The 24,225-nt window shown below is 45.1% G+C and overlaps 1 protein-coding gene and 1 pseudogene across 1 annotated transcript in view; both read left to right on the top strand.

Moving 5' to 3' along the window:
- The first annotated feature begins 661 nt into the window (after nt 1-661).
- LOC124596941 (Down syndrome cell adhesion molecule-like protein Dscam2) overlaps nt 662-24,225 on the top strand; it is a 348,091-nt gene continuing 324,527 nt past the window's right edge. The window contains exons 1-3 of the mRNA XM_047135906.1: nt 662-670; nt 729-872; nt 9,180-9,411. Coding sequence (XP_046991862.1) covers nt 662-670; nt 729-872; nt 9,180-9,411 — 385 coding nt within the window. The remainder of the gene's footprint in view (nt 671-728; nt 873-9,179; nt 9,412-24,225) is intronic.
- Nucleotides 6,922-7,040, top strand: LOC124555865 (annotated as a pseudogene).

Raw genomic sequence — 24,225 nt, 5'->3', positions numbered from 1 at the left:
GCTACTTGGTTAGTTTGGGCATTCAGTTACTCAACAAATGCACGTCTGTTAGCCTTTTCACATCTCCACAGCCATCGTTCACTCCTGTCATCTATGTCTCGTGGTACCCCACAGTTGCCTCAGCGCCTGTTTTGGATAGCTCCATTTTGCCTTCCACGATAGCATGCCAGTAGTTCACAAACTTAGCAGTTTCCAACCTGGGACCGACAGCCAATTTTCATGCCATTTGGGCCACGAGGAGTGGCCGCGCGGTTTGAGGCGCCATGTCACGGATTGCGCAGGCCCTCACGCTGGAGGTTCGAGTCCTCCCTCGGGCATGGGTGTGTGTGTTGTTCTTAGTATAAGGTAGTTTAAGTAGTGTGTAAGTCTAGGGACCGATGACCTCAGCAGTTTGGCCCCTTAGTATTTCATAAACATTTGAAAATGCCACTTTGGACGTCAGATAAATCTCTCCGTTTCCCTGTTACGACAACGACTGCATTGTTCCCCACACCCGTTCCCCGCGAGCCCCGGCACGCTTTATATACCTTCCACTGCAGTGCTGCCAACGGTCGTCTGTGACTTATTATTGCACGTTGACTTCGAACATAGATGGTGGTCACATTAATGTGACTAGACAGTGTAGATGTAGCGTAAGTTGTGGCATCACATCGGCGCCTCGATGTTGCAGGTGGTGGCACGAGTCCGGGACGCCGGTGGCTTCTTCCGGGCGCGTGTGGGCCTCGCAGGAGGCGCTGCACATCCTGGGGGCGCGGCAGGAGGACGCGGGAAGGTGGGAGTGTCGAGTCAACAACGCCTTCGGTGAGCAGAGGGTGCACGCCTCGCTGCAGGTCACCGCACCGCTCGCCGTACACGTCACACCACACCTGCTGGTGAGGACCTCATCATACTCCCCTATTGAGCCGTTAACACCAACAGGTAACAACGTTACCAGTTATTTATTGCGTCCAGGTCGTAGCTAATGAAGCAAATCCACACTGATGTACGAGGCGTCAATCAAGTGCCGCTATATTAATAAAAAAATTAAAAAAAAAACATAAAAGACGTTGTCCCAACTGACTGACTCACTGATTCATCATCGCCCATTCCAAACCACTAAGGATAGAAACTTGAACTTTGCAGTAGTTTAGATCTTATACAGTATACGTCGCTCAAAAAGGGATTTTTCGAAATTCCATCCGTAAGGCAGGGAAATAGGAGATGAAACATTTTTTTTCAAAATATGACGCTATTAAGGCAATTTTGAAGCTAGGCCTAAGAAAATTGGTAATTGATCTCTCGGTCGGAAATAAAGAAATTCGTGTTTCAGAGTGTTTGGGAATGTAACTCTTATGGGGTGAGATAGTGTATGAAAGTTGTTTTTTAAAAAATAAATAATTATTAAAGACTTATTGATTTTTAAAGCTTCATCTATGAAAGCTAGTATTTGATATGTCGGCTCTTAGAAATTCAACCACTAATGAAGTGAAATAGGGAATGAATGTATTATGAAACATTTTATTATAAATACATTTTCAAAGTTAAAACTATGAAAATTTGTATCTGGCGTCTCTGTTAGAAATTTTAAAAAAATAAGCATTTCACTGTTTTTGGAAATTTGACCCCTGAGGGAGTAAAATAGATGAAATATTTTATGATAATATTTAATTGTAAAAGTATTTTTAAAGCTAAGTCTATGAAAATTGGTATGTGGCTTCTCCGTTGGAAATAAAAAAGTACATGTTTCACTATTTGTGGAAATTCTACCACTGTGAGCGTGAAATACGATTCACTGACTCATCGTCGTCCAGCCCAAATCGCCTAGGACAGAAACTTGTAATTCGGAGAGGGTACCGAGCGGGGTGGCGCAGTGGTTAGACACTGGACTCGCATTCGGGAGGACGACGGTTCAATCCCGCGTCCGGCCATCCTGATTTAGGTTTTCCGTGATTTCCCTAAATCACTCCAGGCAAATGCCGGGATGGTTCCTCTGAAAGGGCACGGCCGACTTCCTTCCCAATCCTTCCCTAATCTGATGAGACCGATGACCACGCTGTCTGGTCTCCTTCCCCAAACCAACCAACCACCCAATCGGAGAGGGTTCAAATGGTTCAAATGGCTCTGAGCACTATGGGACTCAACTGCTGAGGTCATTAGTCCCCTAGAACTTAGAACTAGTTAAACCTAACTAACCTAAGGACATCACAAACATCCATGCCCGAGGCAGGATTCGAACCTGCGACCGTAGCGGTCTTGCGGGAATCGGAGAGGGTGTGGTGCTTATACTGTAGGCATCTTTTAAGAATGCATTGTTCGGTATTTCACTCCTAAGGCGATGGAATACGGGATGAAGGGCTTTTTGAAAATATGTCCTTATTAAGGCAATTTTGAAGGTAGAAGTACGAAAATTGATATTTGGTTTCTCAATAAGAAGTGAAAAAAAACGTGTTTCAGCATTTTTCGAAAGCAAATAGTAAGGGGGTAAAGAAGTGCGTTAAAATTGCTTTGAAAATAAATCACTCTTAAAGACGTACTATAACATTTTTAAAGCTACATCTATGAAATTTGGCACTTAACTTCTAAGTTACAAATGAAAATATACGTGGTTCAGTCTTTTTGGAAGTCCAGCCACCTAGGAAACAGGGGACGAAAAGATTTATGAAATTATTTCATTATGAAAACATTTTCAAATCTATATCTACGAAAATTTGTCAGAAATTTAAAAAAAATACGTGTTTCACTGTTTTTGGACATTCAAGCCGTAAGGGGATGAATATTTTTAAGAAAATATTTCGTTGTATTAAAATATTCTTAAAGTTAAATGTTTAAAAAATGGTATCTCACTTCTTGGCTAGATATGAAGAATATATGTCAGGGGATGAAAGTTGCTGTGGAAATATCGCCACAAAAACGAAAAAGGCCATGACTAACAAACGCCTTAGACTCCATCTAGCGGAATCGCTGTTTGGTCATAAGTATCTTCGGAAAAGACCATGCTTCTGTGGCCTTATTAGCGTTGAAAGTTTAGAAGGCGTTGCAATTTGTGAACAATATAAAAATTCGATTAAAGAAAAGTAAAAAGTTGGAAAATCTGTGCAGACCATACAGTCTACACGAACGAAGCAGCAGGCGCTAAGCTAATTACAGGTGACACGTTGTCAAACATTCAGCAGCTCTCAATGTTTTTTTTTTTTTTTTTTTTTTTTTTTTTTTTTTTTTTTTTTTTTTTTTTTTTTTTGCTATGCCAGAATTTCAGTGTGTGCTCCACTCGTCGCTCGTAGAACATCAAGGCGAATACGAGTTCTACACATGTACAGCTCAACGTTGCAGCACCAGCAGTTCTGATTGATTCATTGATCGTGCCCGAAGTTCAGCAGTATCATTGACTTGTATACGTACACGTGATCCTTGACGTTACCAAGCAAAAAGAAATCTAACGGCGGGACAGCGGGAAATCATTCGATGGTACTATTGCGACGCGTCTACCTCTCAGGAAATGTACCATTCACCACATCCCACACTTTCATATTCCAATGTGGGAGTGCACCGTTATGTTGGAACATAATTGATGGCTGCAGCTCATCGATCTCTGGTAGCGGGAACTCTTCGAGTATATGCGGTCTAAGCATTTACCGTTACGATTTTCTCTGCGAAGAAAAATGGGCCTGTCACCTTATTGTGTATTAGGCCATACCAAACATTAAGCTTCGGGCTACCAGGGATGTGTTCATGTGGTGTGTGTGTTTTCGGACCCCCTAATCCTAATGTTTCGGCGATTCACATGTCCAGAAATGTACAATCTTTAGGAGGAGGAGATTAATCTTTAACGTCCAGTCGACAATGACATCATTGGAGACTGAGCACAAGCTTGGAATAGCGAAGGATGCAGAATGAAAGCGGTTATACCCTTTCGAAGGCGCCATCGCGGCATTTGCCTTAAGAGATTCGAGGAAATCACGGAAAACCTAGATTAGGATGGCCGTACGCGTCGTCCTCCCGAATGCGTGTCCATTGTGCTAACCTCTGCACAACCCCACTCGCTAAAATTTGGAACCTTGCTTCATCTGAAAACAGGCACTTTTTCAGGTAGTCACTGTCAACATTTATGACAGCGTAGAACATGCGAACGCATACCGCAAAAGACGGTCGTCTGGCTGTCGTGCTTGGACCATTAGCACTTCGCATGCAAAAAGACCTAGTTGCGTATAACACTTCATGGACAGTTGACCTTGATTCCGGCAGCTTGCGTGATGCGCGGCAAAACAACTCCTGGGGTCTCCGTAAAAATGCAACTTGCACTATTTCAACAGTGCTTGAGACACAGAGGGACGTCCACTTCAAGAAAGGTTTCTGACACTGCCTTAATTTTTAAAGTTCTTGAACCACCTCATTAGTCTTATTTTTGCCGGTAGAGCACTCCATGCTGGCGCTGAAATACGCCGGTAGCGTAGTCACAGATTTAGATTCTGGATACCAAATGACACATCGCGCCTGCTCCTGGTTTGTCTCCATTTTCACGCACTCAAAGTCAAATCTGCAACAAAAGAAAAAGATGAAATCCTCTGATAACTGTGAAACGTCTTACAACAAATTAAGATTCTCAGTCTCTAATTGTGTACAAAGCTATGATTTTTTTAAATGATAGAGGCCTGTTATGGACACTCTGCACAAAAAATATAAAAAACAGTTATTCTTGTCTCTTCGTATCCAGTAGTATGTGTAACACAGTTGAAACACGCTGATGTACTGTATGACATGCAGGCCATTTGCATTGACCACCCTTCTTGAGGAATGCGACTTCAGCCATTTATATATGTGAAACATTCTGCTTGTATTGCGAGGGGAATGACTGTCTGATGACCTGACAGAAAAAGAAATAGCAATCGATATGTAAGACAAATGGAAGGGTGTCCAACTTCTTAGCTTACGTGGACCACACTGGAAGAAGATGAGTACTTTTGTGCGGCACATAAAATTCTTAACACTAACAAAAACCGCTGAGCAACAAAAAAAGAGGGCGAGAGAACGGTCAGAGACACAAACTTAATCAACTAATTTAAAATTTATTGATTTATGATTCTCTCATCTAAAAATGCAAGCTGGAACTTATTTGATATTTTATATATGAGGTTTCATTACCTTCATATCGTCACAAAAACGGAATATTATGCATTCTTTTTTTTCGAGTGTGTGAGAGATGGGTCGAATTGGTACTTGCTTCGGGCCGCAGGCAGTGTCTTGGACACCTATGACTTAGGGGATACAGTATTAGAGCCATAATTTCACAGAGCTTTGGAAGATGTGGGATCAAATAAGGCAGAAGTCACAGGTAACATTCCTTTGAAATTTCTAAAATCGTTAGGAAATGTGGCAACCAAACGAGTGTTCAAGTTTATTTGTAAAATCTTTGAGCTTGTAGACATAGCATCAGACTATCGGAAAAATATCATACACACAATCTGGAAGATAGCAAGGGCCGATAACTGCGAGAACACACCTTCAATCAATTTAGCAGCTCATGCATCGAAGTTGCTGACAAGAATAATATACAACAGAAGAAAAAAGAAAGTTTAGGATCTGTTACATGTTGAATAGTTTAGCTTTAGGAAAGGTAATTAAGCCTTAAGAGAAATAAAGACACGTTCACAGGATCTGTCGCATAGGATCTGTCGACCTAAAAAAGCAGTTCGGCAATGAAAAATTGTACAAGGTGTTAGGCATTCTCATAAACAGTGGTGTGCGTTATATAGAAAGACATTTAATACACACAAGAATCGAGAGGCAATAATAAGACTGGAAGACCAAGGACGCTGTGCTCTTATAAAAAAGGATTAAAACGGTGATGTAGCTTCTCGTTCCTACATTTTAATCTATACATCGAACAAGCAAATGACGGAAATAACAAAAGGTTCAAGAGTGAAATTAAAATTGAGGCTGAAAGCATATCAAGGATAAGCTTCGCTGATGACATTGTTATCATCAGTGAAAGTGAAAAAGAATGTTAGGACGTGTTGAATGGAATGAAGAGTCTATTACGGACACACTATGGATTGAGATCAAAGCAGAGGAAAACGAAAGTAATGACTAGTAGCAGAAAAAGGATCAGCAATGAACATAACATCAAAAGTGGGAACCACGAAACAGACAAACTGAAGAAATTCTGCTATCTGGCGGACGAAGTGACGAGGACATAAAGGAATAGACTAGCACAGCTAAACTGGGCATTCCTAGTCGAAAGAAATGTGCTAGTATCAAACATAGATCCTAATTTGAGAACGATATTTCTCAGAATGTACATTTGGGGCTCATGGTTATGTGGAAGTACATCGTGTACAGCTGGAAAACCGGAAAAGAAAACAATCAAAGCGTTTCGTATGTGGTACTATAAAATGCTTTTGAAATTAGGTTGACTGGTAGACTGATAGATCGGCAAGGAGGGGAACATGTTGGGAACATTGACAAAAGAAGGGACAGGATGGTAGAACATGTCTTAAGGCATCAGGCAATGGTTCCTAAGTACTTGAGGAAGTTGTAGCGGGTAAAAACTGTAGAGGAAGACAGAGGCTGAATAACATCCAACAAATAGTTGAGGACGTATGGATCAAGTGCTACTCTGAGATGAAGTGGTTGGCACAATACAGGAATTCGCAGCGGTCCACATCTAACCAACAGAAGACTGATTATTGCTCTCCCCTCCCCTTCCCCCTCCCCCCCCCCCCCCCCAAACAAACAAAACTCCAGTATCAATAAAAGTGGTCTACGACATGAAACTCGCCTCTTCCGCGCAGCAGCTCAGTTCTGTACCACAAATTTTAAACTATTAATTCCATTAAGCAACGACTACAAGAAGATTTTGACAAAAAGTAAACAATCGGTTGTTTTAAGGAGTTGGTTTCAATTTGGAATAAAATTTTATAAATTTTCACAAACTTAACCTTCATTGCCAAAGGGCCTTGCTGCAGTGGTAACACCGGTTCCCGTCAGATCACCGAAGTTAAGCGCTGTTGGGCTGGGCTAGCACTTGGATGGGTGACCATCCGGTCTGCCGAGCGCTGTTGGCATGCTGAGTACACTCAGCCCTTGTAAGGCAAACTGAGGAGCTACTTGATCGAGAAGTAGCGGCTCCAGCTGCGAAAATTGACATACGGCCGGGAGGGCGGTGTGCTGATCACATGCCCCAACATTTCCGCATCCAGTGACCCCTGTGGGCTGAGGATGACACGGCGGCCGGTCGGTACTTTTGAGCCTTCATAGCCTGTGCGGGAGGGGTTTAGTTTTTTAACCTTTATTATCATAGCAAGCAATAAATACAATAATAAATTGACGTCATGTTAAGAATCAATTGTTTTAAGCAGCTGGTTTCACTTTGGAGCCACTGGAACATACAATTTTCAGATACCCATTATTTTACGTGATATATTTGAAAGAAAATTCGCATTTTCCTAGGTGCTATCCCAAATCTCGAAACATCGATTAATACATAATGTCTAACGCAAATTATAGTTCTATCTAACAAGCAATAATAGGCCTAAAATTTAATAAATTTTTCACCAAAACTACATACTACCTCAGTGGTTTCATTTCGAAACTACTCATAAAACTTTAGTATGCGTTCAAATTTAGGTTACAGTAACTTAAGACATATTTATTTTCACTGTCAAGTATCTCCCCAAAATGGCCACTAAAAACAAGCATAATTTTATTTCATGCACCAGCACTGGTGGTTTCATGCTAAAGGCAACGAAATTTAAAAATGGTGGTTTCAGATACAAAGCACTGGTACTCAAAGGTTTAACCTAGTGTTTGTCTCGAGAGTCATGTGAGGCATGCCTTACGCTGTGGCGACCCCACATCCGCCAGTTGAGACGCGACTGTCATAAACCACTGGAAGAGTTATCCCATTTGAAGATCTGCCGTATATGACCCCCAATGTCACTGCTATATGCGCCGTAAGGAGCGGGTGCAGACAGGTGAGTAGTGATCATAACAGCACGTCGCGAGTTGAACGTGAGTTGATCAACTGTGAGGGACACATTAGTCATACTGTATCGTAAATTACCCAAACATTTGTGTTTCTGAGGTCAATGATGTCAAGGATGGATCTTCAGTATCGGAGAGACGATGTTTCCACTCGCGTAATCCACCGCAGAGAACGGCCACATGTGTTTGACAAACGGACGTCACGCAGAGCCATACAGGCCGATCGACGCAGTTCACCACAGATTTGAATGTGGGTCATCAGGAAACAATTTATGCCAGCACTGTACGGAGACAGAAAAACTGTATACTCTCCAGCAGCTGACGCCCGACTCGTGTCCGTTTGCTGACACCTCCACACACAACTCAACGGTTGACACCAGCTCAAACAATATTGAGAACAGAATACAAAATTCGGAGACATTACTTTTCAGCACATCCTGTCACATGTGTTGCGGCATTTCTTAGATGTTATTTGATAATGATTTTAAAAAAAAGGAAACAGCAGGTAAATTTGAAAATTGTGTAGCCTGTGAGGGACGATGTAACTATTTGATAAATATATCAAGGCTGTGTAACTATTTGCGAACAAAATTATCCTCAAATTCTGTCAGTTTTCCCAATTCTGCTGACAAGTCTACCATCCCCTGTATCCACCAATCCCCAAGTGTACCAGCCACTCCAATCCGGCTAGCCCCCATTTCTGTTAGCCCCTCATTTCTGCTAGTCTCCCATTTCTCCTAGCACCCAAGTCAGGTAGTCCCCCTATTCAGCTAGCCTTCAATTTTGCTTGCCCTCCCCCTGCCTACCACCAAGTCTTTTAGTGACCAAGACCATTACTCAAGACCACTATTCCTCAATGTCACTACACTTCAAGGCCACGCTAGTCCTCAAGGCCACTATAGCGCCAGTTTTACTAGCATCCAGTTCTGCTAGTCACCCCCTCTCCCCTTGTGGAGGGGGGGGGGGGGCGGCTCCACAAGTCTGCATGTGACTGAGACCACTACACCTCAAGGCTGCTATTCTTCGAGACCACTACCCGTCAAGAGCATTTAGTGAACTAATTCCCAGGATCAGTAACCCAAAGTCTGGTAGCCTCTAAGCCTATTAGCCTTAGATCCCTTAGCCCCTATGTGCCTTATCCTAAGTCAGCCGGATCATACGTCTGCTCAGACCGGAATCCACCCAATCTCATATTGTTTATGCTGCTGGTTTTGTTGCAGGTGGTGAACTCGGGAGAGGCGGCTACGTTCAACTGCACAGTGTCTGGCTCACCAGTGGCCAGCGTGGAGTGGCTGCACAACGCGGAGCCCCTGCCTGCTGGTCGCGCGAGGCTGTTGTCCCCGCTGGTGCTCCATGTCGCTGCAGCGTCGCGAGCCCACCGCGGCGTCTACCAGTGCGTCGCCAGGGGCAACGGAGACAGCGCCCAGGCCAGCGCGGAACTCAGGCTCGGAGGTAAGCGTGCTGCGCAGTCAGCTAGCCAGAATATACCGTGCCGGACAGCTTGCGGTTAGCTCACATAGAGACACAATGGCTCAATAGTGAAAGAACACCACCCTGGCATATTACACTGCAGCACGTATAAGGTGTCTGTCCGACGGTACTACGGAATGGAAATACACTACTGGCCATTAAAATTGCTACACCATAAAGATGACGTGCTACAGACGCGAAATAAAGCCAACAGGAAGAAGATGCTGTGATATGCAAATGATTAGCTTTTCAGATCATTCACACAAGGTTGGCGCCGGTGGCGACACCTACAACGTCCTGACATGAGGAAAGTTTCTAACCGATTTCTCACACACAAACAGTAGTTGACTGGCATTCGGAGTGGCCGTGCGGTTCTAGGCGCTACAGTCTGGAACCGCGTGACCGCTACGGTCGCAGGTTCGAATCCTGCCTCGGGCATGGATGTGTGTGGAGTCCTTAGGTTAGTTAGGATTAAGTAGTTCTAAGTTCTAGGGGACTGATGACCAAAGCAGTTAAGTCCCATAGTACTCAGAGCCATTTGAACCATTTTTTTGACCGGCATTGCCTGGTGAAACGTTGTTGTGATGCCTCGTGTAAGGAGGAGAAATGCGTACCATCATGTTCCCAACTTTGATAAAGGTCGGATTGTAGCCTATCGCGATTGCGGTTCATCGTATCGCGACATTGCTGCTCGCGTTGGTCGAGATCCAATGACTGTTAGCAGAATATGGAATTGGTGGGTTCAGGAGGGTAATGAGGAACGCCGTGCTGGATCCCAACGGCCTCGTATCACTAGCATTCGAGATGACAGGCATCTTATCCGTATGGCCGTAACGGATAGTGCAGCCACGTCTCGATCCCTGATTAAACAGATGTGGACGTTTGCAAGACAACAACCATTTGCACGAACAGTTCGACGACGTTTGCAGCAGCATGGACTATAAGCTCGGAGACCATGGCTGTGGTTACGCTTGACGCTACATCACATACAGATGTGCCTGCGATGGTGTACTTAACGACGAACCTGGGTGCACGAATGGCAAAACGTCATTTTTTCGGATGAACCCAGTTTCTGTTTACAGCATCCTGATGGTCGCATGCGTGTTTGGCGACATCCCAATGAACGCACATTGGAAGCGTGTAATCGTCATCGCCATACTGGCGTATCACGCGGCGTGATGGTATGGGGTGTCGTTGGTTACACGTCTCGGTCACCTCTTGTTCGCATTAACGGCACTTTTCACAGTGGACGTTACATTTCAGATGTGTTACGACCCGTGGCTCTATCTTTCATTCGATCCATGCGTAACCCTTCATTTCAGCAGGATAATGCACGACCGCATGTTGGAGGTCCTGTACGGGCCTTTCTGGACAAAGAAAATGTTCGACTGCTGCCCTGGTCAGCACATTCTCCAGATCTCTCTGGTCAATGGTGGCCGAGCAACTGGCTCGTCACAATACGCCAGTCACTACTCTTGATGAACTGTGGTATCGTGTTGAAGCTGCATCGGCAGCTGTACCTGTACACGCCATCCAAGCTCTGTTTGACTCAACGCCCAGGCGTATCAAGGCCGTTATTATGGCCAGTGGTGGTTGCTCTGGGTACTGATTTCTCAGGATCTATGCACCCAAATTGCGTGAAAATGTAATCACATGTCAATTCTAGTATAATATATTTGTCCAATGAATACCTGTTTATCGTCTGCATTTCTTCTTGGTGTAGCAATTTTAATGGCTAGTGTGTTATTACAAATGTTTAATTCGATATGTCTCTTTGAGAAAACATCAATCGTTCTCAACAAATCCTTCCAGGCCTACAGTTCTTTACTCTCCTTAGTTCGTACTAAGGGCATTTGAAGAGTCCGTGCAAAGTCCGAGAGATGGCACCACCGGCGCTTATCGAGGTCATGTTTAGTTAGTAGCATCTTTGGAAAGAACGCACACCAAGGTTCAGTCATATTGGTCTATTTCTTTGTGGTTGGTATCTGTGTGAATTAAGGAAGTCGAGTGATTCTCAAAAAATGGACGAAGGAGAAACGTTACTTCATGAAAGGCAAAACGCCTCAGGAAACTAAAGACAAGTTTTATAAACATTACGGTGACTCTGCACCTTCGATTAGAACAGTTTATAAGTGGTTTCAAAATATGGGGACAAGTGATGCTGGACGATCTGGACGCCCTGTGGAGGTTACGACTCCAGAAATCATTGATAAAATCCATGGTATGGTGATGGAAGACAGAAGAGTCAAGGTGCGTGAGATTGCTAGTGCTGTGAGCATCTCGAATGAATGGCTACATAATATTTTGCATAAACATTTGGACATGAGAAAGCTATCCGCAAGATGGGTTCCGCGATTGCTCACCCTTGACCAAAATCGGAATCGTGTGAAGTGTTGCAAGGATGATTTGCAGCTGTTCAGGAAGAATCCGCAGGACTTTAAGCGTCGTTTCGTTACTGTGGATGAAACATGGATGCATTACTATTCTCTCGAGACCAAACAACGATCTAAAAAATGGGTTACCAAGGGAGAATCTGCACCAAAAGGGCGAAGACCAGTCCTTCGGCCGAAAGGTTATGGCGACTGTCTTTTGGGATTCGCAAGGGATATTCCCCATCGACTATCTGTAAGGGGGTAAAACTATTACAGGTGCATATTATTCATCGTTATTGGACCATTTGAAAACCGAGCTGCAAGAAAAACGCCGGCGATTGGACCGCAGCACACACCTCAGCAGTTGTGGTCGCAAATTTAATGGAAATAGGATTCCAACTCGTTTCACATACCCCCTGTTCTCCAGACATGGCTCCCTGGGACTACTATTAGTTCCCCAATTTGAAGAAATGGCTGGCGGGACAAAGATTTTATTCAAACGAGGAGGTGATTGCAGCAACTATTAGCTATTTTGCAGACTTGGATAATTCCTGATATTCGGAAGGGATCAACAAATTGGAACAGCGTTGGACGAAGTGTATAAGTTTAAAAAGAGACTACGTCGAAAAAGTAGTTCTTATTTTTACACGGACGTTTCAAACGCCTCTCGTACTTCTGCGACACCAGCTCTTCTCGTCCAGCAGAAGAAGGTCATAGGTGGAGATGGGGACGGGATCAGCGCTCTTAAGTTGCTTCCAGCCAGTCTTTTTTTGTGTGCTGAAGAAAATGTGATAAATATGAAGCAGAGTGTTATTAAGTTCTCCAGTTAGAGATTTACGGTCACTGCACAGGACTTCATACTTTATTTCGTAACAGGACTTTCAGTGACTGCCCCGGTTACCGAAAATATAGACCAGATGACATCGTAGGCAGGCTTCGGTAAACTACACTACTGGCCATTAAAATTGCTACAACAAGATGAAATGCAGATGATAAACGGGTATTCAAGGGACAAATATACACTCCTGGAAATGGAAAAAAGAACACATTGACACCGGTGTGGCAGACCCACCATACTTGCTCCGGACACTGCGAGAGGGCTGTACAAGCAATGATCACACGCATGGCACAGCGGACACACCAGGAACCGCGGTGTTGGCCGTCGAATGGCGCTGGCTGCGCAGCATTTGTGCACCGCCGCCGTCAGTGTCAGCCAGTTTGCCGTGGCATACGGAGCTCCATCGCAGTCTTTAACACTGGTAGCATGCCGCGACAGCGTGGACGTGAACCGTATGTGCAGTTGACGGACTTTGAGCGAGGGCGTATAGTGGGCATGCGGGAGGCCGGGTGGACGTACCGCCGAATTGATCAACACGTGGGGCGTGAGGTCTCCACAGTACATCGATGTTGTCGCCAGTGGTCGGCGGAAGGTGCACGTGCCCGTCGACCTGGGACCGGACCGCAGCGACGCACGGATGCACCCCAAGACTGTAGGATCCTACGCAGTGCCGTAGGGGACCGCACCGCCACTTCCCAGCAAATTAGGGACACTGTTGCTCCTGGGGTATCGGCGAGGACCATTCGCAACCGTCTCCATGAAGCTGGGCTACGGTCCCGCACACCGTTAGGCCATCTTCCGCTCAAGCCCCAACATCGTGCAGCCCGCCTCCAGTGGTGTCGCGACAGGCGTGAATGGAGGGACGAATGGAGACGTGTCGTCTTCAGCGATGAGAGTCGCTTCTGCCTTGGTGCCAATGATGGTCGTATGCGTGTTTGGCGCCGTGCAGGTGAGCGCCACAATCAGGACTGCATACGACCGAGGCACACAGGGCCAACACCCGGCATCATGGTGTGGGGAGCGATCTCCTACACTGGCCGTACACCACTGGTGATCGTCGAGGGGACACTGAATAGTGCACGGTACATCCAAACCGTCATCGAACCCATCGTTCTACCATTCCTAGACCGGCAAGGGAACTTGCTGTTCCAACAGGACAATGCACGTCCGCGTGTATCCCGTGCCACCCAACGTGCTCTAGAAGGTGTAAGTCAACTACCCTGGCCAGCAAGATCTCCGGATCTGTCCCCCATTGAGCATGTTTGGGACTGGATGAAGCGTCGTCTCACGCGGTCTGCACGTCCAGCACGAACGCTGGTCCAACTGAGGCGCCAGGTGGAAATGGCATAGCAAGCCGTTCCACAGGACTACATCCAGCATCTCTACGATCGTCTCCATGGGAGAATAGCAGCCTGCATTGCTGCGAAAGGTGGATATACACTGTACTAGTGCCGACATTGTGCATGCTCTGTTGCCTGTGTCTATGTGCCTGTGGTTCTGTCAGTGTGATCATGTGATGTATCTTACCCCAGGAATGTGTCAATAAAGTTTCCCCTTCCTGGGACAATGAATTCACGGTGTTCTTATTTCAATTTCCAGGAGTGTATTATACTAAAACTGACGTGTGATTAGATTTTCACGTAATTTGGGTACATAGATCCTGAGAAATCAGAACCGCAATAACGGCCTTGATACGCCTGGGCATTGAGTCAAACAGAGCTTGGATGGCGTGTACAGGTACAGCTGCCCATGCAGCTTCAACACGATACCACAGTTCATCAAGAGTAGTGACTGGCGTATTGTGACGAGCCAGTTGCTCGGCCACCATTGACCAGACGTTTTCAGTTGGTGAGAGGTCTGGACAAAGTGCTGGCCAGGGTAGCAGTCGAACATTTTTTGTATCCAGTTAGGCCCGTACAGTACCTGCAACATGCGGTCGTGCATTATCCTGCTGAAATGTGGGGTTCCGCAGGGATCGAATGAAGGACAGAGCCACGGGTCGCAACACATATGAAATGTAACGTCCACTGTGAAAAGTGCCGTCAATGCGAACAAGAGGTGACCGAGACGTGTAACCAACGGCACCCCATATCATCACGCTGGGTGATGCGCCAGTACCACGATGACGAATTCGCGCTTCCAATGTGCTTTCACCGCGATGTCGCCAAAGACGGATGCGACCGTCGTGATGCTGTAAACAGAACCTGGATTCATCCGAAAAAATAACGTTTTGCCATTCGTGCACCCAGGTTTGTCGTTGAGTACACCATCGCAAGGGCTCCTGTCTGTGATGCAGTGTCAAGGGTAACCGCAGCCATGGTCTCCCAGCTGATAGTCCATGCTGCTGCTAACGTCGTCGAACTCTTCGTGCAGATGGCTGTTGTCTTGCTAACGTCCCCATTTGTTGACTCAGGGATCGAGACGTGGCTGCACGATCCGTTACAGCCATGCGGATAAGATGCCCGTCATCTTGACTGCTAGTGATACGAGGCCGTTGGGATCCAGCACGGCGTTCCTCATTACCCTCCGGAACCCACCGATTCCATATTCTGCTAACAGTCATTGGATCTCGACCAACGCGAGCAGCAATGTCGCGAAACGATAAACCGCAGTCGCGATAGGCTACAATCCGACCTTTATCAAAGTCGGAAACGTGATGGTACGCATTTCTCCTCCTTACACGAGGCATCACATCAACGTTTCACCAGGCAATGCCGGTCAACTGCTGTTTGTGTATGAGAAATCGGTTGGAACTTTCCTCATGTCAGCACGTTGTAGGTGTCGCCACCGGCGCCAACCATGTGTGAATGCTCTGAAAAGCTAATCATTTGCATATCACAGCATCTTCTTCCTGTCGGTTAAATTTCGCGTCCGTAGCACGTCATCTTCATGGTGCAGCAATTTTGATATTCAATAGTGAAAGTGCTATAAGCATATTTCCAGGATATCAGCGCCATGTAGACTGACGTGCAGACAACTGTGCGGTTTTTCGGGTGTGATTCTGGCGGCGTTTTGCCGCGACAGATGCTCGCTTAGCTGGCGATTCCATCTCTCGCATAAATTCTGCCCATATCCATCATTCCCCCCAACCCTTTCCCTTACTAGCAACTGCTACACCACTGCTCTGCCATGAGAGCCACTTCATCGCTCATACATAATGAGAGCAATTAATCATGGAGATAAATTGAACACCTCGTTTATAAACATGGCTGCCACTCTAAAAGCCATGGCCGTACGGGTATAATGTCATGTACTGTTATTTTTGCTGCTGACACTTTATCTAATTAGTTGTCTGCAGAGGCAAAAGCTGTTTAATGGTGTAACGAATCATATCAAAAGAATGTTATGTAGCATATTGCAGTTACCGCCCAAATTAATTGATGGAGATAAAAACTGTGGTGCTATGTGTATAAAAAAATGCAGATAGTATTACGAAGGCACACATGGCAAGTAATTCAAATGACAGGCATGGGACGTAAAGGTTCATTTACAGTCTACTTTTCCCAATTCGGTTAGATGTGGAGAGTATACTGGAAAAGATTGAAAAGATGGTCAATTATAGATATGCAAATATAATGTATGATTATAAACCTATAAGGAAATACGGTAATGAAAGACCATATAAAATATCCAAACATCAATTTTGATATATCTGAAGATGGGACAGTCTTTTTTTTCTAGCGACGAATGCCTTGAGGAGCTGAAAATACCAGGATACCCAGGATGCAGATATACCACATGAAAATTCATGTGCAGCAGATAAATTTGTGCATTGTGCCAGGAACAATGTAATAACAGCTTCACTGGGTCAACATTCAGTCGCCATTGGTCATTGTGTGAGGCGACAATTCCTTTATTGAAGAGCGATGCAGTCGTCTTTCTAACTGCCATTGCAGTCTTTTGAAATCGTAAGACACATGGCTATAAAACCACCAAATCATGAGGTGTATATCTTACCTGAGTGTATTTCTTAAATTGACACAGCGGTGCAGAGACATGAAAATAATACGACTCTCTGTTGTAAAGCAAGCCTGATCAATTAAGGAGACCGCAGTCGCAGTAAATTAACTAGTGCAGCGGAACAGGTGTATAACGCTGGTTAATTATAATTCTGTACAACATTATCAATAAACTGATATGTATTCATCAGTTTAGTCTCGTGCAGATTTAGAATTACCGTTTGATGGCGCTAACAGCGTAATAGTAAATGCCAATATAGAAAAACTGCGCGAGATGGGAAGTGACGAGAAGTATGTGGTGTAACACGTAAGTTCAAGTCTCATATCTAAAGTTATTTGCTTGCACAACTGCAGATTAAACTTATTCCAAGCCCAAATTTATTAGATACGTCCTATTCTTCAACTGTCGAGGCAAATACTGCATACCATATATTATATAAAGTTAAAAGTTCGTTTCTGTGCAAACGCTACCCTGTTACACTACCCACCCACCACTCTAAAAGCCGACCGTTATGACCGAGCGGTTCTAGGCGCTTCAGTCTGGACTGCTACGGTCGCAGGTTCGAATCCTGCCTCGGGCATGGATGTGTGTGATGTCCTTAGGTTAGTTAGGTTTAAGTATTTTTAAGTCTAGGGGACTGATGACCTCAGATGTCAAGTCCCATAGTGCTTAGAGCCATTTGACCATTTGAACCACTCTCAAACACCCCACACTGATGCCAGGACTACTTAATGGTTATCTGTCTCTAAGAGGCGTCTCAACAGTTTAGAGATATGAGATGTATTTTTAATATAAACTTAGTGGTAACAAAAAGAAAGAGAAGAAATCTAACACGATTTCTTGCTAACAGCTCGATGGTTGCACAAAACTGCTACATCGCTACACTCGCCATTGTACAAAGAAGCTGGCAACCACTGTGGAAATATTCCTCAGAATATTTCTGCCTCAGCTAAAACATGCCTCCTATCTAGCTTACAAAATTAAATCTGTGCTAAAAATAAAAAAAAGGTCCACCGTTCAGGAAGTTTATCGGTCCTCCTCTCTTTTCCTTTTTTTCCGTTCTTCCCCTCCACCCCCTCCATGGCTGCATGTAAACGGCCACACCACACTCCCCCGACAATTCCCTCTGTAATGGGAGCCAAACAAAGCCTGCGCGCTCGTCTATATATGGAAGGATGTGGTGCGTAATGAAGAGTTTGTGCCAGAGGGGTGCTTTTAAAAAAAAACTGCGACCGAGCCGCGCCCCTATTAATGCGAGTTACTGCCGCCGTAAAGTTGGCAGCCGTGCGGCACGAATCCCCGCGGCCACTGTGCCACTGTGTGGTTCCCCTCCCTCCCACCCCCAACCCCATACCGCGTCCTGTCTACCCCCTCCACTACGCCTCGCACCAGCAAGACAACAGCCACGCTGGACGCGTTCCGAACCGCGGCGGAACGCGCGCTCTAAATCCCCGGCGTAACATTGCCCACGCCATTGGCAACAATGGCACATTTCTCCCAGCACGCCCCACTCACACCACACCCCGCGAGTGCGTGTTACTCGTTTCCCGCGCGAGAAAACCCGTGTGTGAGAGAATATTTCGATGCAGCAGATTCTGCATCTGCATTTCGTCGATATCAGAAGTACATGTTGGAGGGTAGTTCACACCACATTGAATTATTAGCTGTATTCCTCATTACAGTTACTTACAGAGCAATGGAGGAGAGTTACTTCGCGTATACGTCTGCAAATGCTGAAACCAGTCTGGCTGTATTTCTTGCAGTAGTTACCACAATATTTCATACATTACTAAATAGGAAAATTAACTTACATCGGAATAGGGCACAGTAACTTCCGGTGTTGCTCATATTTTCAATCAGAGCCAGTATGGCTTGTGAAAATTGCAAATCCTTACAATATAGATGACTGAATGGAACTTGGTGCCATGTACTGTTTTCATCACAGTACAAAAATTATTGGGGTTACAAAACTGTGTTTAACATGTGGCTTATGATTTGCTCTAGGGGAGGTGGGCAGCTATTAATAAGTATAATATCTACAGTACGGACACCAACCTGATGGTATTTCATTCATGATTTTCTTTTCTGGTTTCAACTATTGCTCGACAAACAGTAATACATAGAAACTTCCTGGCAGATTAAAACTGTGTGCCCGACCGAGACTCGAACTCGGGACCTTTGCCTATCGCGGGCAAGTGCTCTACCATCTGAGCTACCGAAGCACGACTCACGTCCGGTACTCACAGCTTTACTTCTGCCAGTACCTCGTCTCCTACCTTCCAAACTTTACAGAAGCTCTCCTGCGAACCTTGCAGAACTAGCACTCCTGAAAGAAAGGATATTTCGGAGACATGGCTTAGCCACAGCCTGGGGGATGTTTCCAGAATGAGAATTTCACTCTGCAGCGGAGTGTGCGCTGATATGAAACTTCCTGGCAGATTAAAACTGTGTGCCCGACCGAGACTCGAACTCTGGACTAATACATAGGTTAGGGAAGTGAGTTAAACATATTGTCAGATCTTTGCCCAACAAGAGTGGAGTATTGTCAGAAGAGAGAACATGTTCCCAGTTTCCTGCAGACGCAGTTCAGCTGCAGCCCGGTGAACAGTTTCATTTCAGTGTGCAAGTGAAATTGCAGTACAACTGGAAACATACTCCAAAGTTGAAGTATGCAGGACAGTAGGATTCTTGTGGACAATACGTCAGGTGATTTGTGGACCAAGTGTGATGTTTCGTCTGGGGCTAGTGTAATGGTTCAAATGGTTCCGAGCTCTATGGGACTTAGTCCCCTAGTGTAATGGCGCCAACAATTTGAACAAGTATATGAATGTGTCGTGTCTGAAAGGACAGATACCATGCGGTATCCACAGCTGTGATACATATTATGTAAATTAAAGTGGAGGGAGAAGGAAGGAAAGGAAAGGGTAGGAAGTAATGACATCGGCTGTATTGGGACTGGAAAAGGGGTGAAAGGGAAAGATACCAAGAGTTCTTACTTTTAGTTATTTATTTGTTTTTGTGTTAATGACAAAGTAAATACCATACTAACTAGGTAAAGGAACCCTACAAGAGCTGAGCACTGAGATTATCCAGGTCATCTTCTCGTATGATGAGGAGTACTGTCCACTGTGTACACAGGGTGAAAGCGATCTTGAATCATGGACCTTTGTCATCAGTCTCTTCTCGCACCTGGAACCCCCTAGAAAGCCGGAGGCTCCATGAATGACAAACCCAGATAGGTGGCAAAACAGAACCATAGGTCGCCCAGTATTGTAAATCCATGTGTTTCTGCAGCAGGAACGACACAGAATCTAACACATCATCGTCAGCGTCACTGAAGAAATAGTTCAGCGCCACGTCTTTACTCCACTTAACTGTATTTGTCCGGATGGCTGGGAAGTAGACGGCATCCGGATGGAATAGAGCTTCAGAATCAACCGCCGCGGGTGGCTGCCGTGAGAGTAGGGCTAACATTGGTTGTGTGAGCAGCCAACATGCAGCTGTTGTATCAGATGTCAACCGATATGTGTCAGAATGAGGTACTGTGCAAAACTGCACACAAAGGCGCGTCGACCAGATGAAAGGAGTGCAATCTTTGGCGATTAGCGACTTTGTCATTCACTATGACGTACGAAGAAGCTCGAACTTCCGTAGGGAGAAAGGATAGGTGGATCGAATGCCATACTCTCTTCCACCGTCCGGCAGGGTAGCGTCTTGGTGTCTTTGGAATTGGCGTTAATAGTCCTTTGTCGTGGGGCATTGTGTAGAATGTAGGTAATCCAGCATATAATTATAGTCCACGAGGAACGTCCTGATGTGACAGAATGACTGCGGAATATGACCGAAAGGGACTGAAGTGTGCAGCGAATGTGGCGCCACTTCGCCGATCACGGTACCCGTCAGGATGACTTGCTCAGAATGCCATAGTCGGCGCATCGTTCCAAGAAACAGTGCCCGCCCTCTGTTTCTAACATTAGACCTGCGCCACCTTCGTGTGAAGGCAATATCAATGTGTCGTAACGAATTTAAATAACAATTGCCATTGGTGATACTGCCCGCCATAGTACTGTACTGCTGAAACCATCGTAGCGCTGTCTGTGCGTCATCCCCTGGCCTGGCCAGGAATACGACTTTGGAACCTCACAGTCCATAAACAGAGCCCCTCCAAGTGACGGCGAAGGCTGCACAGGACTGGCTCGAGGTCTACTGCAAATAGAATGGCGGACAAGGGGCGTCCTTGCCTCACGGAACGTTCGATAGCCAAGAGATCTGGTCGATAATCGTTCACCATTACCTTCGAATGTGCTCCATGAATCAAGATCAGGACTACATCGGGGGAGGCCTATGCGTTCCATTACCGCACATAGAAAACTATGATTGACGCGGTCGAATGCGTGATCGAAATCAACCGCGACAAGTTTGCAGGCCGATATTAGTGCGATTACGTTCCTATGCTATCCCAGTGCCATGTGAACATTGCTTTTTCCAGCAAGCAACTTTGATCGACATGTACTGAATCCTTGATAGTGGTTTGCAGGCAGGCACGAAGGATGTGTTTAAAAAGATTATAGGCAACTTTTAACAAAGTCATACACACATACATACATACATTAATCCTTGTTCCATAGATCATGAATACGACATTTCGTAATGATGTGGAACGTGTCACTTCAGATTAAGTTTTCTTTACACAAATTAATTAATTAATTAATTAATTTTCTTACAGTTACTACTTCATATCTAAGAATTCATCTATTGAGTAGAAGGAGTTGTTATTCAGAAATTCTTTTAATTTGCTTTTAAATGTTGGTTGGCTATCTGTCAGACTTTTAATACGATTTGGCAAATGGCAAAAGCTTTTGTGGCAGCATAATTCACCCCTTTCTGTGCAAAAGTGAGATTTATTCCAGAATAGTGAATATCATTTATTCTTCTAGTGTTGTAGCTATGCACTTCACTGTTATTTTCGAATTGGGATGGCTTATTAATGACAAATTTCGTAAATGAATATATGTATTGCGAAGGTACTGTGAATATCCCGAGTTCCTTAAATAAGTGTCTGCAAGGTGATCTTGGGTGGGCTCCAGCTATTATTCTGATTACACGCTTTTGTGCAATGAATGACGAATTAATGACGAATTGCCCCGAAATACGATGCCATATGAAAAGCAGTGAATGAAAATAGGCATAGTAGGCTAATTTACTGATACGTTTATCACCAAAATTTGCAATAACCCTAATAGCGTAAGTAGCTGAACCTAACCGTTTCAGCAGATCATCGATGTGTTTCTTCCAATTCATTTTCTCATCAATCCACACACCAGGAAATTTTGAGTATTCTACCTTAGCAACAGACTTCCGTTCATAGTCTACAGGGTGTTGCAAAAAGGTACGGCCAAACTTTCAGGAAACATTCCCCAAACACAAAGAAAGAAAATACGTTATGTGGACATGTGTCCGGAAGCGCTTACTTTCCATGTTAGAGCTCATTTTGTTACTTCTCTTCAAATTACATTAATCATGGAATGGAAACACAGAGCAACAGAACGTACAAGCGTGACTTCAAACACTTTGTTACAGGAAATGTTCAAAATCTCCTCCGTTAGCGAGGATACATGCATCCACCCTCCGTCGCATGGAATCCCTGATGCGCTAATGCAGCCCTGGAGAATGGCGTATTGTATCACAGCCGTCCACAATACGAGCACGAAGAGTCTCTACATTTGGTACCGGGGTTGCGTAGAAAAGAGCTTTCAAATGCCCCCATAAATGAAAGTCAAGAGGGTTCAGGTCAGGAGAGCGTGGAGGCCATGGAATTGGTCCGCCTCTACCAATCCGTCGGTAACCGAATCTCTTGTTGAGAAGCGTACGAACACTTCGACTGAAATGTGCAGGAGCTCCATCGTGCATGAACCACATGTTGTGTCGTACTTGTAGAGGCACATGTTCTAGCAGCGCAGGTAGAGTATCCCGTATGAAATCATGATAACGTGTTCCACTGAGCGTAGGTGGAAGAACATGGGGCCCAATCAAGACATCACCAACAATGCCTGCCCAAACGTTCACAGAAAATCTGTGTTGATGACGTGATTGCACAATTGCGTGCGGATTCTCGTCAGCCCACACATGTTGATTGTGAAAATTTACAATTTGATCACGTTGGAATGAAGCCTCATCCGTAAAGAGAACATTTGCGCTGAAATGATGGTTGACACATTGCCGGATGAACCATTCGCAGAAGTGTACCCGTGGAGGCCAATCAGCTGCTGACAGTGCCTGCACACGCTGTACATGGTACGGAAACAACTGGTTCTCCCGTAGCACTCTCCATACAGTGATGTGGTCAACGTTACCTTGTACAGTAGCAACTTCTCTGACGCTGACATTAGGGTTATGGTCAACTGCACGAAGAATTTCCTCGTCCATTTCAGGTGTCCTCGTCGTTCTAGGTCTTCCCCAGTCGCGAGTCATAGGCTGGAATGTTCCGTGCTCCCTAAGACGCCGATCAATTGCTTCGAACGTCTTCCTGTCGGGACACCTTCGTTCTGGAAGTCTGTCTCGATACAAACGTACCGCGCCACGGCTATTGCCCCGTGCTAATCCATACATGAAATGGGCATCTGCCAACTCCGCATTTGTAAACATTGCACTGACTGCAAAACCACGTTCGTGATGAACGTTTGGGCCAACTGGCGGTGAATCGAGGAAGTACAGTACATACCGACGAAACTAAAATGACCTCTAACATGGAAATTAAGCGTTTCCGGACACATGTCCACATAACATATTTTCTTTATTTGTGTGTGAGGAATGTTTCCTGAAAGTTTGGCCGTACCTTTTTGTAGCACTCGTATATTCATCAGTAGTGTTATGCCATTTACTGCACATAATTATATGAACTGTGTTTTCTCAAAATTTAGTGAGGTCCATTTGCAGAGAACCACCTAATAATTTTCTGCAAGGGAGTCAGCAGCCCTGTGGGTGCTGCCCGCTGCTAGGTTCGGGCACAGAGATCATGATGTCTTCCGTAAATTCGGTGGGGACTCAGAAGGTGGGCTTCATAAGACCGGAAAACAGGAGGTAAAACTCAATAGGGAGTCCATCAGGCACAGGTGATTCGTTCTGTGCAACACTTTTGAAGGCTAAATCCAGTTCGTGCCATGGAATGTCCGCCAGAAGTGCGTCGTCGTCGTCCTCCACAAACGCGGTTGCTGGCATGTCGTGTAACACGCCTTCCAGGCCCACCCGCTTCTCAGGCCCTTGGCGTAGAAGAAGAGATAGTATAAGTTGAACACTCGGGCAGTATCTGTTTGTGTCACAGTTTGCCTTCCTTCGCCGTTGCGACTGTCGTTATGAGCGTGTGTTTACTCTGACGTCTTTCTCTTACTATGAGGGTAATACCAAAAGTAAGATCTCCTATTGTTTTACAAGTACATAGACCTGTTTATTTCTACAATGGTTTACATCAGTTTACAGCTTGAACATTTAGCTATTTTTCGACATAATCAACATTTCTGTCAATGCATTTTTGTAGACGACGTGGCAGTTTTTGTATGCCCATGTCATACCTGCTCGCCGCCATTCTATTCATAAACTTATGAACCTCTTCTTCCACCTCTTCGTCGG

This window comes from Schistocerca americana, chromosome 1, assembly GCF_021461395.2.
Source record: "Schistocerca americana isolate TAMUIC-IGC-003095 chromosome 1, iqSchAmer2.1, whole genome shotgun sequence".
Classification (NCBI taxonomy): Eukaryota; Metazoa; Arthropoda; class Insecta; order Orthoptera; family Acrididae; genus Schistocerca; species Schistocerca americana.
This window is presented reverse-complemented; position numbering and strand designations above follow the sequence as displayed.